The 19,592-nt window shown below is 38.8% G+C and overlaps 1 protein-coding gene across 1 annotated transcript in view; it reads left to right on the forward strand.

Annotated features, from left to right (window-relative positions):
* The window catches only part of LOC121373656 (aminopeptidase N-like), a 40,178-nt gene extending 21,080 nt beyond the window's left edge, over positions 1 to 19,098 (forward strand). Inside the window, exons 7-21 of the mRNA XM_041500368.1 lie at positions 78 to 191; positions 833 to 967; positions 1,970 to 2,035; positions 3,053 to 3,118; positions 6,440 to 6,621; positions 7,889 to 7,989; positions 9,444 to 9,589; positions 9,991 to 10,046; positions 10,900 to 11,047; positions 11,596 to 11,672; positions 12,696 to 12,806; positions 14,504 to 14,671; positions 15,194 to 15,334; positions 16,972 to 17,053; positions 18,704 to 19,098. Coding sequence (XP_041356302.1) covers positions 78 to 191; positions 833 to 967; positions 1,970 to 2,035; positions 3,053 to 3,118; positions 6,440 to 6,621; positions 7,889 to 7,989; positions 9,444 to 9,589; positions 9,991 to 10,046; positions 10,900 to 11,047; positions 11,596 to 11,672; positions 12,696 to 12,806; positions 14,504 to 14,671; positions 15,194 to 15,334; positions 16,972 to 17,053; positions 18,704 to 18,850 — 1,740 coding nt within the window. The 3' untranslated portion in view covers positions 18,851 to 19,098. The remainder of the gene's footprint in view (positions 1 to 77; positions 192 to 832; positions 968 to 1,969; positions 2,036 to 3,052; positions 3,119 to 6,439; positions 6,622 to 7,888; positions 7,990 to 9,443; positions 9,590 to 9,990; positions 10,047 to 10,899; positions 11,048 to 11,595; positions 11,673 to 12,695; positions 12,807 to 14,503; positions 14,672 to 15,193; positions 15,335 to 16,971; positions 17,054 to 18,703) is intronic.
* Positions 19,099 to 19,592: the final 494 nt, after the last annotated feature.

Below are 19,592 nucleotides of genomic sequence, written 5' to 3' on the forward strand. Positions count from 1 at the left end.
TGTTGTTCGACGTGTGAAACAAAACCCTAAACGATGTGCTGAGGTGTCATTAACCCGACCTTCTTTTCTTTTGTTAGTGGTTTGGTGATCTGGTGACCCCGTCGTGGTGGGATGACCTCTGGCTAAACGAGGGATTCGCGAGCTTTGTCGAGTACATGGGAGTCAACCACGTGCATCCAGAATGGAAAATGGTGAGCCAGAAAGTGCTTTTAAACACTTTGACGTAGTTTCCCTTAGTAGAGCCGTTTTGGATAATTGCAATCAGACATTAATTAGATTTTATTCCATTTCCATACATCTGAAGTCTTTTCTGGTCATCGTGGCATTTCTAAGACCATGAAATGCATTTGTTATATTTTTTATAAACGCACGTCCCTATGAGAAGTAACGGTTTTGAAGACGAGACTGATGCAAATTGACGTAGACTGACGCAGACCGACGCATACTGGTACAGATCGAATCAGACTGACGCATAATGATGTAAATTGACGCGGACTGACGCAGACTGATGCGGACACTCATGCAGACCGACGCAGACTGATGCGGATTGACGCAGATTGATGCAGATTGACGCAAACTTATGCAGATTGATGCAGACTGACGCACACTGACGCATATTGATGCAGACCGACGCGGATTGACGCAAACGTATGCAGACTGACGCACACTGAAACAGATTGATGCACACCGATGCAGACTGATGAAGATTGATGCAGACTGGTGCAGACTGACGCACACTGACGCAGAACGACGCAGATTGACGCAAACTGACGTCGACGCTAGTTAGATAGAGCCACAATAACTATGTTAACATGTGAATATTGTTTTCCAGTTTGAACAGTTTGTTGTGGAAGACCTGCAGAGTGTATTTAACTTTGATGCTCTTGTGACGTCACATCCCGTGTATGTTCCAGTCAACCACCCCGATGAGATTAATGAAATATTTGACCGAATATCTTACGCAAAGGTAAATGGTTCACTGTTATACCTTAAACCAGATTAAAATTAAAATCGATCCATACTGTAGTTTAATTTCCATTCTGTGATATGCCATCTTTAACTAAACACATTTTTTGGCAAGCTTTGGCCCACGGAGAATAGTGTTTAACTTGAAGTATTTTGTTATTATTATAAACGTTTATTTTATATACTGATAGAAAGACTTAAGGGATAACACCAGCACTAACGGTAAAGTTTGTTTTAATTTAACACCACTAGAGCACATTGATCTATTGGATGTCAAATATTTGGTCATTTTGACTCATAATCTTAGAGAGAAAACCCGATACATTTTCCATTAGGAGCAAGGGTTACTTTATATGCACCATCCCACAGACAGGATAGTGCATACCACGGCCTTTGGTATACCAGTCATGGTGCTCTGGCTGGAGTGAGAAATAGCCGTAAAGGGCCCACAAACGGGGATTGATCCTAAACCGACCACACATCAAGCGAGCGCTGTACCACTGGGTTACGTCTCGCCCTTCGCCATCCATAGTGTCATGACGACTACCGTTTTAATGGTAACCAGTACAATAATGACATTCAGTCAACAACAAATCTGTGTATTTTATACAGGGGTTATGAAGCTACCAGTGAATTCAATTTGGTTTTCAATACCAACCCTCCCTTTTCTTATTTCTCTCAGTATATTTTGCAATATGATGTCATATGTTGTAGTATCAAGGGAAAGGAATGTGTTACTGAAACTTCAGCGTATGTCAAACTGAGGCTCCAATATAAAGTGTTTCCTTATTTTTTCTATCTCAGTATATTTATACAATGCATTTTTTTGCTTTATCACTTTCAGAACTGTCTTTGACGAGCTTTATGAATCATTGGAAAGACGTTCCAGCATGCTTGTTAATACTATAACTAAGCCGAAACATAACTTAAGCCTGAATGAACTGAATGCTGGAATGATCGGAATTCTTGCCAAATCATTTTATGTCATTTTTATATGTTTTAGGGAGCCTCCATCATCCGAATGATGCGGTTCTTTTTGGGAGAGGACACCTTCAGGAAGGGAATAACAGTAAGTATGGTGTTATTGTCACACTCACTGTCACTGGCGTAGACACGATTTTATATGGGAATAACAGTAAGTATGGTGTTATTGTCACACTCACTGTCACTGACGTAGACACGATATTATATGGGAATAACGGTAAGTATGGTGTTATTGTCACACTCACTGTCACTGGCGTAGACACGATTTTATATGGGAATAACGGTAAGTATGGTGTTATTGTCACACTCACTGTCACTGGCGTAGACACGATTTTATATGGGAATAACAATAAGTATGGTGTTATTGTCACACTCACTGTCAATGGCATAGACACGGTTTTATGTAGGGGAGGAGCAATTCATATTGGTGGACGCGGTGGGGTATGCATGTATGTATGTATGTATGTATGTCTATATGTGTATATGTGTATATGTGTATATGTGTATGTGTATGTATGAGTAGGGGGTGGTCCCGGTTCCCCCCCCCCCCCCTCCCGGGCTACGCGAATGATCACTGTTCGTGAAGGAACATTTAGCCAAGTGGCAGAACCGTAGCTACTACAAGCAGACCCCTCTCCCATTTTTCGACAATATTATTTTTTTTTGTAAATATAGCTTCTTTTTTGTTGTTGTTTTACTTGTTATGCTTGTTTGGTGTTTGTTTGTTTGGAGTGTTTTTTGGTTTTACTTTTGTTTTAATAATTAACGATAGACGACTTACGTCCATGCATTCAGTGGGTCCGAACATAGGCCCTTTCCCAAACGAAAGTAGCACTGAAAATCCCCAATTTATATATTTAATTATGTGTTCTAATAAATTAATTCAACATTCAAGGACCTGAAAAGAACTATCCCAATTATAATTAAATTGCGTTATTTTTTCCAAATATGATCAAACACGGGACCATGACGTAAAACTCCTGAATAAATCAATGGCTTCAGTTGGATACTTTGTGTAGGATTTTCCTGTTAGTTATTGATTAGATACTTGTCCTGATTGTCCTTAAACTGACAATCATGTCCTATTCTTCTTCTTTTACAGAAATACTTAAAACGTAAGGAATATGACGCGGCGTTCCATGACGACCTGTGGCAAGCCTTAACTGAAGTGAGTTGTGTGGAAATGATATTTTAAACTGACAGACCCTAGTTTTTAAACACTAAGGCATATTTTATGCCAAATACGTTTTACAATATCTCTCTCAAATACTTACAGATCCTTGATTGAGCTATTCTTATATGCATATCCGTGTCAAAGGCAAACCTTCTAAGCTAGTCTTGGGAGTGGCAGTCCTCCTACAGGCGGTGCAAGCGGATGAGACATCTTGTTACCTATCCCCTAGGAGTGACAGTCCTCCTACAGGTGGTGCGAGAAGGATTAAACATCCTGTTATGTATCGCCTAGCAATGTGGCAGTCTTCCAACAGGTGGTACAAAAGGGATAAAACATCCTGTTACGTATTCCCTAGGGATGTGGCAGTCCTCCTACAAGCGGTACAAGAGGGATGAAACATCCTGTTATGTATCCCTAGGAGAATGGCAGTCCTCCTACAAGCGGTACAAGAGGGATTAAACATCCTGTTACATATCCCCTAGGGAAGTGGCAGTCATTGTAAGCGGTATAAGAGGGATGAACCATCCTGTTACGGATCTCCTTGGTGAGTGGCAGTCCTCCAACAGGCAGTACAAGAGGATGAGACATCCTGTTACGTATCCTAGGAGAATGGCAGTCCTCCTACAGGCAGTGCAAGAGGGGTGAAACGTCCTGTTACGTATCTCCTAGGGAAGAGGCAGTCCTCCTACAAGCGGTGCAAAAAAATGAAACATCCTGTTACGTATCTCCTAGGGAAGTGTCAGTCCTCCTACAGGCGGCGCAACAGGGATGAAACATCCTGTTACGTATCTCCTAGGGATGTGGCAGTCCTACAGGCAGTGCAAGAGGGATGAAGCATCCTGTTATGTATTTCCTAGGGGAGTCGCAGTCCTCCTACAAGCGGTACAAGAGGAATGAAACATCCTGTTACATATCCCCTAGGCATGTGGCAATCCTCCTACAAGCGGTATAAGAGGAATGAAAGATCCTGTTATGGATCTCCTAGGGAATTGGCAGTCCTCCTACATGCGGCACAGTAGGGATGAAACATCCTGTTACGTATCTCCTAGGGATGTGGCAGTCCAAGAGGGATGAAACATTATGTTACGTATCTCCTAGGGAAGTGGCAGTCCTCCTACAGGCAGTATAAGAGGGATGAAACATTCTGTTACATATCCCCTAGGGGAATGACATCCTCCTAAGAACAAACCCCTGATAATGGAATCACGACTTTGCCTCACATCCTTTCGATTCTGCCTCGTGCAGAGATTCGATTTTTAAATCTGAATACGGTTTTATCGTTCAGATTTAGGGAGGGGACCAACAGCAAATGGCAAACAGACCTACTCCTAAAACGAGCACTTCAATAAATGTGTTGGCTTTCGTAAAATGAAGATTGTAAACACGTTGTTACGAAAAATGGGCATTTGAATTGGACGTTGGTTACGGATTCTATAAAAAAAAAGGTGTTTGCAACCTGTTCTGGTGGGTTATAAAAGTGGTAGTCCTCCTAAAGACGGAATGAGAACCCTTTATCGTTCTATTTATTTCATTCAGTTCAACTTTGTTCGTTCTTCCATCCAATTAAGGTTCAGGCACGCTGTCTTGGGCACACACATCAGCTATCTGGGTTGTCTGTCTAGGACAGTGGGTTAGTGGATAGTATTTAGTGGTTAGTGAGAGAGAAATCGATGTAGTTGTCTTATCTACCCATTGAGTTGTTGAAACTCGCTCTGGGTGGGAGCCGGTACTGGGCTGCAAACCCAGTACCGGGCTGCGAATCCAGTACCTACCAGTTTTATGTCCAGCGGCTTAACCACGACATCACCGAGGTAGGTCATCATGGCAAAGAGCAGCTCTCCTTTTGTAGAGAGTGATCTATGGCTACATACCCTCAAAACTCTGTCATAACTTCTTTTGACCTTGATACGATGTTGAAAATACTAATGGCAGATTCGTAATCGCTATACAATTTACAGTTTCTATTACACATTTAAATTATTTTATTATAGACGAGGCGTATTGCTAGTTAATAGATTAAAGGGACATTCCTGAGTTTGCTGCAATTTTTAAGATGTTATCGACCAACAGAGACTTTTTAACGATTGTAATTACATTTTTTTTCGTATGTACGAAATAATTTAAAGATAAAATCCAGTTTGGGCTTCTTACAAATATTAAGACGACCAGAAACACATTGAATATACAGACACTGATATTCTAAACAAGAAAATATATTTAACATGTAAGTTTAATCGTAAAAATAGTTTATTAGTCGGAAACATCGTACAATGCAGCAAACTCAGGAATGTCCCTTCGTTGATAAAACTGGCACGCTGAAGGTTTTCTGACGTATTACGAGCAAATTAAATATTATATTGTTCGTGAATTTTAGCTATTACATTGTCTTTAAAAGGCATTTCAAACAATAACATTAAAATTATAGGTAACTTTTCACTCGTTCTTTCTTATTTCTGTTTATTGTTTAAATAGAACTATATTCCTATGTGTAATAATTGGTGGTTCTTCGGTCCGCGTAGTAACACAGCTGACCTAGTTGTGTAAATTTAGAAATCCCCGTCATTAGCTAGCAGTGTTACAATTTCTAAATTATTATTTGGAAAAAATGTTTCCAATTTAGGGTATGTAATAAATACAAAACTACATATATGTGGTTTTGTCTATATATATATATATATATATATATATATATATATATATATATATATATGTATATGTATATGTATATGTATATGTATATGTATTTGTATATGTATATATTTATATATGTATGTAATGAATGTAATTTTAGTGTCCGTTTGTAAACATCACAATCATTGAAAACAGTAGATGTCCCGTTCCAACGATGTACGCAAAGGACACCAAGGGCAAAATGCACCCTGAAAAGGTCACTTCATTGAAAATTACACCAAAAAAACCTTCAAAAAGGGGTACTTTAATTTTTCAGGGATATATTTCCCTTTGGTAACCACCCTTGGATCTGTCCTGATTATGTATCCGTTCCTTTGAATCGCTATCGCTCGATGTGCGGTCGGTGTGGGATCGATCTCCGTTGGTGGGCCCATTGAGCTATTTCTCGTTCCAGCCAATGCACCACGACTGGTATATCAAAGGCCGTGGTATGTACTACCCTGTCTGTGGGATGGTGCATATAAAAGATCCCTTGCTGCTAATCGAAAAAGTAGCCCATGAAGTGGCGACAGGGGGTTTTCTCTCTCAATATCTGGTTAGGGTTTTAACCACATGTCTGACGCCATATAACCGTAAATACAATGTCGTGCGTCGTTAGATAAAAAAAAAAAAATTCTGTTGTAGCAAGCGACAGAAGACGGTAAGAGTATCAATGTGAAGGACGTGATGGACACGTGGACACTGCAGATGAACTACCCCACCATCCGGGTGACTCGAGCGAACGCCAACACACTGAAGATTTCCCAGTCGAGATTTCTTAAAGACCCTACTGCCACAGATCCTGGCAAATTCATCTCTACGTTTGGGTATATTATACATTTAAACATTGTTTGGTTTAAAGGGACATTCCTGAGTTTTCATCAGATTTTAAGATGTTGTCGACTAACAGCTTTTTAACGTTTGTAATTACATATCAAATATATTTGTCTACAAAAAATATTAGTGGCTGTATATTAAACGTGTTTCTGATCGTTCTAATATTTGTACTAGGTTAAATTTCATTTTATTTCCTAACTTTGTTTTTTCGTATGTACGAAGAAGACAAAATCCAGTTTGGGCTCCATACAAATATTAAGACGACTAGAAACACATTGAATATAGAGACACTGATATTCTAAACAAGAAAATATATTTAATATGTAAGTTTTGATCGTAGAAATATTTTATTAGTCGGAAACATCTTACAATGCAGCAAACTCAGGAATGTCCCTTTAAGAGAAACATCTTACAATGCAGCAAATTCAGGAATATCCCTTTAACGTACACCACTAGAGCACTTTTGTTTTATTAATCATCGGCTGTTGGATGTGAAACAGTTGGTAATATTGACATATAGTCCTAAATATTTACTCTGTCTAAGGCTTTTTTCGCATCCAAAAAGTAAACATATACGAGACTACTTTGTGAAAAGTAAACGAAGAGAGAGAAGTTTGTTTAACGACACCACTAGAGCCACATTGATTTATTAATCATCGGCTATTGGATGTCAAACAGTTGGTAATTACAACATATAGTCTTAGAGAGGAAACCCGCTACATTTTTCCGTTATTGTAGCAAGGGATCTTTTATATGCACCACCCCACAGACAGAATAGCGCATACCACATCCTTTGATATACCAGTCGTGGTGCACTGGCTGGAACGAAAAACAGCCCAATGGCCCAAATGGCTACCGACGGGGATCGATCCACGACCGACCGCACATCAGACGAATGCTCTACCACTGAGCTACGTCACGCCCCAAACTCTGTTGATATTTTCCATGTTAAAAATAAATCGTCTATAGACCAATTATCCTAGTTCAGTTATTTCTATCTTCCTACCTACATACCTACATACATTCCTGCTTCAATACCAGCCCACGTATATCTATACATTAGACAAAATAACAGCTTACAAAACTAAGTGTTTGGGGGTTGGTGTGTCGCAGTTGCCTTCCTACAAATGGGAGGGGAACCATTTTAATTTAGCAGATCTTAATACTGGCCATCCCATTTACTTGGTACGAACGTGGACAATGACATTGTGTTCAAGTGTTGCTAGGAAACCGTTGTTTACCTCTTGTGTGTTACAGCTACAAATGGGATGTGCCTTTTACCTACACAACCAGCTCCATCAAAAACTTCAACCAGACCGATGCAGATGTTACCTGGTTGAAAAAAACCCAAACTAATAGTAAGTATACCCCCTCCTCACCCTCATCCTTCCCCCCCCCCCCATTCTCCTCCTGTTTCTTCTTCTTTTTCTTCTACTCCATTTTCTTCTTCGTCTTCTCCTTCTACCCTCCTTCTTCATATTTCTCGTTCCAGCCAGTGCTTCACAACTGGTGTAACAAAGGCCGTGGTATGTACTATTCTGTCTGTGGGGTGGTGCATATAAAAGATCCCTTGCTGCTAATCAAAAAGAGTAGCCCATGAAGTGGCGACAGCGGGTTTGTCAATATCTGTGTGGTCCTTAACCATATGTCTGACGCCATATAACCGTAAATAAAATATGTTGAGTGCGTCGTTAAATAAAACATTTCCTTCCTTCCTTCCTACTGTTGCTACTGCTACTACCACATCGTCTTCTCCTCCTCCTACCGGCCTCGGTGGCGTCGTGGTCAGTTCGGATCCCAGTCGAGGCATGGGATTTTTAATCCAGATACCGACTCCAAACTCTGAGTAAGTGCTCCGCAAGGCTCAGTGGGTAGGTGTAAACCACTTGCACCGACGAGTGATCCATAACTGGTTCAACAAAGGCCATGGCGTGTGCTATCCTGCCTGTGGGAAGCGCAAATAAAAGATCCCTTGCTGCTAATCGGAAAGAGTAGCCCATGTAGTGGCGACAGCGGGTTTCCTCTCAAAATCAAAACCATATGTCTGACGTCATATAACCGTAAATAAAATGTGTTGAGTGCGTCGTTAAATAAAACATTTCTTTCTTTCTTTCTTTCTTTCTCCTCCTCCTTCTCCTCTTCCTTCTTCTTCTTCTCCCCCTCCACCTTCTTTTCTTATTCTTTTATTCCTTGCTAAGGGTCACACTGGATAGGATATAGTTTTAGCCAATGTTCGGCATATCTAGACTATATGTGTTTAAAAATTATTAAAAAGTGACAAATTTAAACAATATTTTATCAGCCAAATAGTAAATTTTATAGCCAATTTGTATAAAAATTAGTAATTGGTTAATTTGGTGATAAAGTAAAGTTAAGTTAAAACCATTGTAGTCAAATATTATGCAATGACATTAAGTATATTTCCATTACTTATAAAGACTATTTCATTTTCATAAAAATATTGAAAATCTTCCATTAAAATTGTTCGTATTTTTTGGCTGAAAGGAAGAAGGACCAAGAGCTAACTATCTTCAATAGTAACATAGTTCGTATGATTTCCTCTTTAATATTGACGTAATTTGATTTGTGTTTACAGTAAGTAAGAGTAGTTTATCACGCACGGCGGAGCGGGAGGGGAATGGGCTGGGGTCTTTAGCCCCACCCCATCAATAATTCTGAATAAAAATATTATTGGTAGTAAATCTTAAAGCAGAGATAAATAATACTTGTAGAATGCAGGAAATTGCATTTCAGGACATCTAGACTAGCAGTTTATACCAACACTACTACAATTATATTTCCTTTCATCCAGGAATGGTACAAAGTGCCAATCTTCCTGCTATGGGCGACACCAATGGCTGGATTATTGGTAACGTGATGCAGTATGGATTCTACCGAGTTAACTATGATGACCAGAACTGGAAGGCACTCATCAGACAGCTAAAGACAAACCACGCGGTAAACTTATACCTTGTTCAAAGCTCCACTGAACGGCTTTTTAGGTTAATTATTCCATTTCGACTTGATGTAAACAAAAAGAAGGAAATATAATTTTGTAAATAACAAAATTGTTGCTTTTTATTTGCAGTTTAAAAACAAATCGCAAAATAAATAAGACAGCAAAACACACTTATAGTGATGTATGTGAAATGATATTTTCTGGATTTAGTTTGTCTATTAAACTTTATAATTATCTGTCTACTTGTATCTATATGTCTGTCTGTATCTGTGTGTGCTTGTGTGCTTGTGTGTGTGTGTGTGTGTGTGTGTGTGTGTGTGTGTGTGTGTGTGTGTATATATGTGCGTGTATGTGTACGTATGTAATATCCAAAATATGTATAATATCATATATTTTACAGGTAATTCACCCGATAAACCGTGCTCAGATTATCAATGACGCCTTTAATCTGGCAACGTAAGTAAATACATAAATCTTTAATATATGTTTAGTGGTTGAGAAAGTAGCATGCAAGAGAGTTTGTGACACAGAGCAAGCGTGTAAACCACACAGTACTAGTGTTGTGTGTTTAATTAATATAAATCAGTCTGAGGAGATTTGAATGATGAAACTCGCTCTCTCTATCTCTGTGTCTGTCTCTTTCGGCATCTCTCTATGTCGTCTCTGTGTGTGTCTCTATATTTCTCTCTGTATCTTTCTCGCTCGCTCTATCTCTCCCATTCACTCTATCTCTTTTTTCTATTTCTCTCCAGATATCTCTATCTATCTCCAGCTCCCCCTCTTTATTTCTCTCTGACTTTTTCTGTATGTCTTTATGTGAATCTCTCCCACATCCCTCTTTGTATATATCTCTCTCTATCTCTCTCTTTCCCTCTCTCTCTCGTGTTGATACGACGTCAGCACTCAGACTAACAACTAATCGGTGGTGTTACTTGTATACGACAGGAATCGAGTTGTAAGAGCGCTCAGACTAGCAACTGGACAGTCGTAGAAGTCCAGAGATCGGCGAGTTGGCCAACTCTGTCGTGACATTTGGTAGTCTGACACTAGCATTATACGACAGGAATCGAGTTGTAAGAGCGCTCAGACTAGCAACTGGACAGTCGTAGAAGTCGAGAGATTGGCGAATTCGCCAACTTCGTCGTGACAGTTGGTAGTCTGAGCCTAGTATTACAGTGAGATCTGTGTTTGTCTTGTTTCTAGAGCTGTACATAGGCCAGGAGAAAGACTACGTCCCATGAGTCGCCTTCTTTCAAATGTTACACCTCAAATAACTGTAGTTTAAAATCTATTTGTCTTTTTTTTCTAGATCTGGCGACCTATCACTGGAGATCGCTCTGAAGACTCTGGAGTACACAGACAAAGAGAAGGACTACGTTCCACGAGTCGCCTTCAACCGGGAAGTCGACCAGCTGGCCCTTATGTTGAGGAAAACGCCCATGTACGGAGCCTTCGAGGTAAACGTTTTGTCTGTGTCGGGCGATGTCTTAGGTTGTGCTTAGTGTGGACGTGAGTCAACCTTAAATGAAGAAGGACACACACATATTTTTTGGAATTGGAATTTTTATTTATTTCAGTTTGTTTAATTTAATTTAATTTAATTTAATTTAATTATTTATTATTTATTCATTCATTCTTAATTAAGGAGAAATGTGATACAAAATTTTATTCCAAATTTTAAATATACTTACCAAAGCTAATTTGTCAATACTCTGTGCTTTACATTTAAAGGGACATAACCCTAAAACAATTTATGAGAATGAAATGAAATAAATAAATAAATAAATAAACACTGTAAATACTTCAACATAGCCCGGGTCTAGAACTGTAACCGCATCATGAAGAGAACCCGGATGAACGATGCATTTCAAATATTAACGATATGAGTTTCCCTTTTGAGAAAAAACCCAACAACCCACTGCACAAAACATTTCCTGATTATTAAATATGTCTTCAGATCATATTCATAAGTGTACTAGTTACTTTTAGTGTATTCACATTTCAGGCATTCATTAAAGATAAGATCATGGGAATATTTAATGAGGTCACGATGAACAACACCGGTGCTACTCATCTCGAGTCGTAAGTGTTTTTCCTAAAGTGGCAAACTCTTCCTCTCTTCTTTCCTTCCTTCCTAACATTCCTTTCTAAAGTTAAGTTTTGTTTAATGACACTACTAGAGCACATTGATTTATTAATCATCGGTTATTGGATGTCAAACATTTGGTAATTTTGTCTGACAGTCTTAGAGAGGAAATCCGCTAAATGTTTCTATTACTAGCAAGGGATCTTTTATATGTACAATCCCACAGACAGGATAGCACTTACCAAGACCTGTGGTATACCAGTTGTGGTGCATTGACTTGAATGAGATTAGCCCAATTGGCCCACCGACAGGGATCTTTTATATGCACAAGACAGGATAGTACATACCACAACATTTGATATACCAGGCGGGCACTTTACCACTGGGCTACGTTCTGCCCCTTGTGTTGAGAGAAATTAGAAATAGTAAATATGTATCTGATTAGAGACTCGTAGACTGATCTAAACCAATTCTAAGACATATTTTAAGATATGCTCACATTTCGCGACCACCTGATGTCATCACTGTCATGACAGTGATTCATGAGTGTATGTCATCACATATGTACTTATTCTAATGAGCTCAGTCTTGTGCTGGTTTTTGATTTGGTGGACTGGTCTTGGAGTGGTAGTCCTCGTTTTGGCGGTGCTTGAGGGATGAAATCTCCGGTAAAGGATCTCCTTGGGGTGGCTATCTTCCTGTAGACGAGACACCAGATAGAGACGCATGGGATCAACCACGATTTTTCCAAAATGCCCATTCGATTTCAGATATATTCGCAGTATTGTGGCAGCAATGGTCTGTGATTATTGTATATCTATATATATATTTTTTAATCCCACTGCCCCCTTTCCTTTCTCTCCTTTGAATTCCATCTCATTTCTTCCCAATCTGGCAACTTCTCCTATCTTTCAACTTCTTTCGCTGTCCACCTCCACATCTATAGTATCTATAATTTTAGATACATCAGTGGTTTTTGGTTCCAAAGGTCTGTGATTACTGTAAATCTTTAATTCCAGATATATTCGCAGTATTGTGGCATCCATGGCCTGTGATTATGGTGTAACTCAGTGCATTGACGAGTCAAAGCGTCTATTTAGGCAGTGGATGCAAAACCCAAATCATAATCCGTAAGTATTGATAACTATACGTATTTCTTTTAAAGCTGGCCAGGGTGCGGTGGGTGGGTTTGTGACATGACTTTGTGAAATGGGATATTGCAAGGGGTTTAAAATAAATGGAGGGGTTTGGAACATAAAATAAAGGGTGAGAATATTTTGATTATTATATGTAGTATTATAAAATACTAAAATGTGATGGACAGTGTTATAAAGGAAGGAAATGTTTTATTTAACGACACACTCAACACATTTTATTTTATTTACGGTTATATGGCGTCGGACATATGGTTAAGGACCACACAGATATTGGGAGAGGAAACCCGCTGTCGCCACTTCATGGGCTACTCTTTTCTATTAGCAGCAAGGGATCTTTTATATGCATCATCCCACAGACATGATAACACATACCACGACCTTTGATATACCAGTCGTGGTGCGCTGGCTGGAACGAGAAATAACCCAAAGGTCCCACCGACGGGGATCAATCCCGGACCGACCGCGCATCAAGTGAGCGCTTCACCACTGGGCTACGATGTTATAAAGGTGCAGTTTGCCATCTGAAGCGACGCCGATGTCAAGCGTGCTCAGATAAATGTCTATATACTACACCATATAGCACGTGATTATGCAGGATTAGGGGTGGAGGGGGGGGGGGGATGTAGACAGGCAAGGAAAGTATCACACGCAGGTGATTATGCAGGAGTAAGGGTTGGGGGTGGGGGATGTAGACTGGCAATGACAGTATCACGCGCAGGTGATTTTGCAGGAGTAGGGGTGAGGGGATGTAGACTGTGGCAAGGAAAGGATCACGCGCAGGTGATTATGCAGGAGTAGGGGTGGGGAGATTTAGACTCTGGCAAGGAAAGTATCACGCTCTAATGGAAAACATATAATTAAAAATGTGCTTGGAGCATGAGGGGAATCAACCCCCTAAACCCTCCCTCTGCATACACGCAGAGTTTGATATGTGTTGTTGTGAAACACGCATTCGTTTACTTTCTAAACACCTGTAGTTGAAAATATGTTAAAGGGACATTCCTGAGTTTGCTGCATTTTAGGATGTTTCCGACTAATAAAATATGTCTACGATTAAACTTACATATTAAATATATAAGAGTATCAATGTGAATGACGTGATGGATACGTGGACACTGCAGATGAACTACCCCACCATCCGGGTGACTCGAGCGAACGATTTCTTACAGACCCTACTGCCACATATCCTGGTTCCGTCTAATAAAATATTCAATGTGTTCCTGGTCGTCTTAATATTTCTAAGAAGCCCTAACTGGATTTTGTCTTCAAATAATTTCGTACGTACGGGAAAAAAATATTTTAGGTAAAAAAAGAAAATATAACCTAGGACAAATATTAGAACGATCAGAAACACGTTTAATATATAGCCACTAATGTTTTATGCAGAAAAATATATTTGATATGTAATTACAATCATTAAAAAGTCTCTGTTAGTGGATAACATCTTAAAAATTGCAGCAAACTCAGGAATGTCCCTTTTAATGTGCTATTAAACTAACATTCTATTTCTTTCCAAACAGCTGTAATCGACAAAGGACTGAGGCGTAATTTAAAACAATTCTTTGCTTTTGAGGCATCATTAAACCATAATTCTGTTGCTTTCCTGATTGCTATAGTTTAACATGGGGCTGAGGCATCGTAAAACACACATTCCTTTCCTCTGATTTCAGAATTAACCCGGGACTCAAGTCGACTGTGTACTGCGCGGCTATAGAGCACGGCGGAGTGGCTGAGTGGGACTTCGCGTTCGACCAGTACAACAAGGCGCACGTTGCAGCGGAAAAATCACGACTTCTATCTTCTTTATCGTGTTCCACCGAAACCTGGATCATCAGCAGGTTAGTATTAGTTATCTATCTTGATGGTAGGAGTTATCTACCTTTGTCGTAAGTTATGTCATATCTATTGTGTTCCACCAAAACCTGGATCATTAGCAGGTTAGTAGGAGTTATCTACCTTTTTAATTAAAAAAGTTTTTATTTATTTTTTATTTTTTTAAATGCCACAAACATTTAAAAAAAAAAAAAATTTAAACTTATTTTCATGCTCAATTAAAGTTTAAGCACTATGTCCTTGGCACACATCTCAGCTATCTGGGCTGTTTGTCCAGGACAGTGGGTCTTGAAAAACCCTTAGTTTTTGGACATTACATTGAAGTTATCTGCCTTGATAGTAGGGTTATCCCACCTTTCTTGTAACTTTTGTCATATATATCGTGTTCCAGTGAAACCTAGATCATCAGCAGGTTATTCAAAGTTATTTACCTTCATGGTAAGAGTTATCTACCATTATCTACATTCATTGTTTTGTTGTAACAATTAGTAACACATAAATCAGTTCTATTATTATTATTTTTTTAGGTATCTCGAATGGGCCCTGACGCCATCTAAAATCAGAAAACAAGACGGCCTCTCTGTGGTGGGTTACATATCAAACAAGCCTATAGGCCAGGCATTGGCATGGGACTTTTTCAGAAACCGCTGGGACGATATCAGGAGAGAGTAAGTTTTATTTTTGTTTTTTTTATTTAACGACGCCACTACAGCACATTGATTTTTTTATCTTATGATCGGCTATTGGACGTCAAACATATGGTCATTCTGACACTGTTTATTTTTAGAGGAAACCCGCTGTCGCCACATAGGCTACTCTTTTACGGCGACAGCAAGGGATCTTTTATATGCGCTTCCCACATGCAGGATAGCACAAACCATGGCCTTTGTTGAACCAGTTATGGATCACTGGTCGGTTCAAGTGGTTTACACCTACCCACTCACTCGGGGTTTGGAGTCGGTATCTGGATTAAAAATCCCATGCCTCGACTGGGATCCGAACCCAGTACCTACCAGCCTGTAGACCGATGGCCTAACCACGGCACCACCGAGGCCGGTTGAGAGAGTAAGTGTACCGCTGTCTTTATAAATTGTCTTTTCCTCTTATCATTCCTTACCTTTATCGGGAGCGGGACGTAGCCCAGTGGTAGAGCGTTCGCTTGATGCGCGGTTGGTCTAGAGTCGATACCCGCTGTTGGTCCCATTGGGCTATTTCTCGTTGTTGAACCTAAAGTGAAGGGGGATGTCACACGACAAAGAAAGAAACGACGCACTCAAAACATTTTTATTTACGGTTATATGGCATCAGACATATGGTTAAGGACCACACAGATTTTGAGAGGAAACCCGCTGTCGCCACTACATGGGCTTCTCTTTCCGATTAGCAGCAAGGGATCTTTTATTTGCGCTTCCCACCGGCAGGATAATACAAACCATGGCCTTTGTTGAACCAGTTATGGATCACTGGTCGGTGCAAGTGGTTTACACCTACCCACTGAGCCTTGCGGAGCACTCACTCAGGGTTTGGAGTCGGTATTTGGATTAAAAATCCCATGCCTCGACTGGGATCCGACCCAGTACCTACCAGCCTATAGCCCGATGACCTAACCACGACGCCACTGAGGCCGGTGTCACACAACAATTCTAGAAAGGGTAAATTGATTTTGTTGAAGTCAAATGAGTCGATGTCCCAAGGGGAACGAGATCTGCAAGGGGTTGCGGGGGCATGGTTTCTGGAAAATGTTTAAATAAAGATGCTCAGAGTTATATTCTCAAGGCAAATTTAGACGTATGTTGTGGATGTGGAATGTAAAAAAACCCAACAAAAAACAAACAAATCAAAACAAAAACAAAACAAAACAAAAAACCGAAAGAAAAAAAGGCACATAAAACTGGCGGGAGGGGAGTCAATGGGTCCAGTGACACCCTCACTCCTGGATCCGCCAATGCCGATGTAATGCCAGAGAGAGAGAGAGAGAGAGAGAGAGAGAGAGAGAGAGAGAGAGAGAGAGAGAGAGAGAGAGAGAGAGAGAGAGAGAGAGAGAGAGAGTGAGAGAGTGAGAGAGAGAGAGAGAGAGAGAGAGAGAGAGAGAGAGAGAGAGAGAGAGAGAGTGAGTGAGTGTGTGTGCGCGCGTATGAGTGTATTTGCATAGGCATGTGTGTGCTTGTATGTGTATATGTATATGTATTTGTATGTGTATGTGTGCGTGTATGTATGTGTGAGTGTGTCATATGCATCTGTCTTTCTGTCTATTACTCTTAATAACTTATCTGTTACAATATTAAATTTCAATATTTATTTTCAGTTACGGTGGTTCGTTTTTCGCTTTCACCAGTCTAGTCGGTCGTCTGACGAAAACGTTCAACACAGATTTCCAACTGTCAGAGGTAATGTATAGATTATTATTATTATTAATATTATTATTATTATTATTATTATTATTATTATATTACTAAACACTGAATAGATTAGATCGATATTAATAAACATTGTATAGATTAGTTCTCAGATCAGTATTACTAAAGACTGTATAGATTAGTTCTCAGATCAGTATTACTAAACACTGTATAGAATAGTTCTCAGATCAGTATTACTAAACACTGTATAGATTAGTTCTCAGATCAGTATTACTAAACACTGTATAGATTAGTTCTCAGATCAGTATTACTAAACACTGTATAGATTAGTTCTCAGATCAGTATTACTAAACACTGTATAGATTAGTTCTAAGATCAGTATTACTAAACACTGTATAGATTAGTTCTCAGATCAGTATTAATAAACACTGTATAGATTAGTTCTCAGATCAGTATTACTAAACACTGTATAGAATAGTTCTCAGATCAGTATTACTAAACACTGTATAGTTTAGGTCTCAAATCAGTATTGATAAAGACTGTATAGATTAGTTCTCAAATCAGTATTAATAAACACTGTATAGATTAGTTCTCAAATCATTATTAGTAAACATTGTATAGATTAGTTCTCACATCATTATTACTAAACATTGTATTAATTAGTTCTAAGATCAGTATTAATAAATATTGTATAGATTAGTTCTCAGATCAGTATTACTAAACACTGTATAGATTAGTTCTCAGATCAGTATTACTAAGCACTGTATAGATTAGTTCTCAAATCAGTATTACTAAACACTGTATAGATTAGTTCTCAGATCAGTATTACTAAGCACTGTATAGATTAGTTCTCAAATCAGTATTAATAAACACTATAGATTAGTTCTCAGATCAGTATTACTAAACACTATAGATTAGTTCTCAGATCAGTATTAATAAACATTGTATAGATTAGTTCTCAGATCAGTATTACTAAACACTGTATAGATTAGTTCTCAAATCAGTATTAATAAACACTATAGATTAGTTCTCAGATCAGTATTACTAAACACTATAGATTAGTTCTCAGATCAGTATTAATAAACATTGTATAGATTAGTTCTCAGATCAGTATTACTAAACACTGTATAGATTAGTTCTCAGATCGGTATTAATAAACATTGTATAGATTAGTTTTCAGATCGGTATTACTAAACACTGTATAGATTAATTCTCAGATCAGTATTACTAAACACTGTATAGATTAGTTCTCAGATCAGTATTAATAAACACTGTATAGATTAGTTCTCAGATCAGTATTAATAAACACTGTATAGATTAGTTCTCAGATCAGTATTACTAAACACTGTATAGATTAGTTCTCAGATCAGTATTACTAAACACTGTATAGATTAATTCTCAGATCAGTATTAATAAACACTGTATAGATTAGTTCTCAGATCAGTATTAATAAACACTGTATAGATTAGTTCTCAGATCAGTATTAATAAACACTGTATAGATTAGTTCTCAGATCAGTATTAATAAACACTGTATAGATTAGTTCTCAGATCATTATTACTAAACATTGTATAGATTGTATAGTTATGTTGTCTGCATTTTATATTGTCTGCATTTTATATTTTGTACATTTTTTTATTGTCTAAATTTTATATTGTCAACATTTTATATTGCCTACAGCTCCAGCATTTCATGGACACTCACCCGAACCAAGGGTCAGGGACACGGGCCTTCCAGCAAGCCGTGGAGAAGACGCGCGTCAACATCAAGTGGATGAAGCAGAACAGCAACGTCATCAAGACGTGGCTGTCGTCGTTAGGCTTATAAGCAGGGATTCATCAAGGATCTTCTGCCCCACTGTCAGACTTTCCAGAGAATTCTAGCAGGGATTTGTTTTGGATCACCTGGCTTTCCAGAGGATTCTAGCAGGGATTTGTTAGGGATCTCCTCAGTCTGATTAAAATTAGCTCTACTGGGTCTACCAGTAGATCTAACAGCATTGCATTGACTCCCATGTCCAGGTGACATTTCATCTATAAATAATAATTTAAATATCGACCAGTTACACTTCGCCTTTTATAGCGTTATTCGGGAGCATACAAATTCTTAAAATATCGGGCGAGACTATTTATGCAATAGGCGAACTTGTTGGTCTATTTCAACATTGAAAAAATAGGGGGGAAAAGTGCAGTAATAAACTCTGGATTACATACTAGTATAAACGGATTTTATGGCTATACCACTACGTTTTTTGTTTTCATCTTGAATTTTATATTGCAATTAATTTCCGGCATACTTCGTAATTCATCCGAATCATTTCGTATAGCCTCGGCATAATCCCAAATGTTTTCAAATTCTTTTCGAATCACTGCCATGATTTTGCAAGTAAGGTTTTGATTGATCGAATGAGAGGTCAACTGGACATGAGCTCCCACGGGCTGCTGTTAGATCCACATGCAATAGTGAAGCTAATTTTAATTAGATTGGGATCTCCTGGCTTTCCAGAGGGTCATAGCAGAAATTTGTTTAGGATCTCCTGGCTTTCCAGATGATTTTAGCAGAAATTTGT

The sequence above is a fragment of the Gigantopelta aegis genome, chromosome 5, assembly GCF_016097555.1.
Source record: "Gigantopelta aegis isolate Gae_Host chromosome 5, Gae_host_genome, whole genome shotgun sequence".
NCBI lineage: Eukaryota > Metazoa > Mollusca > Gastropoda > Neomphalida > Peltospiridae > Gigantopelta > Gigantopelta aegis.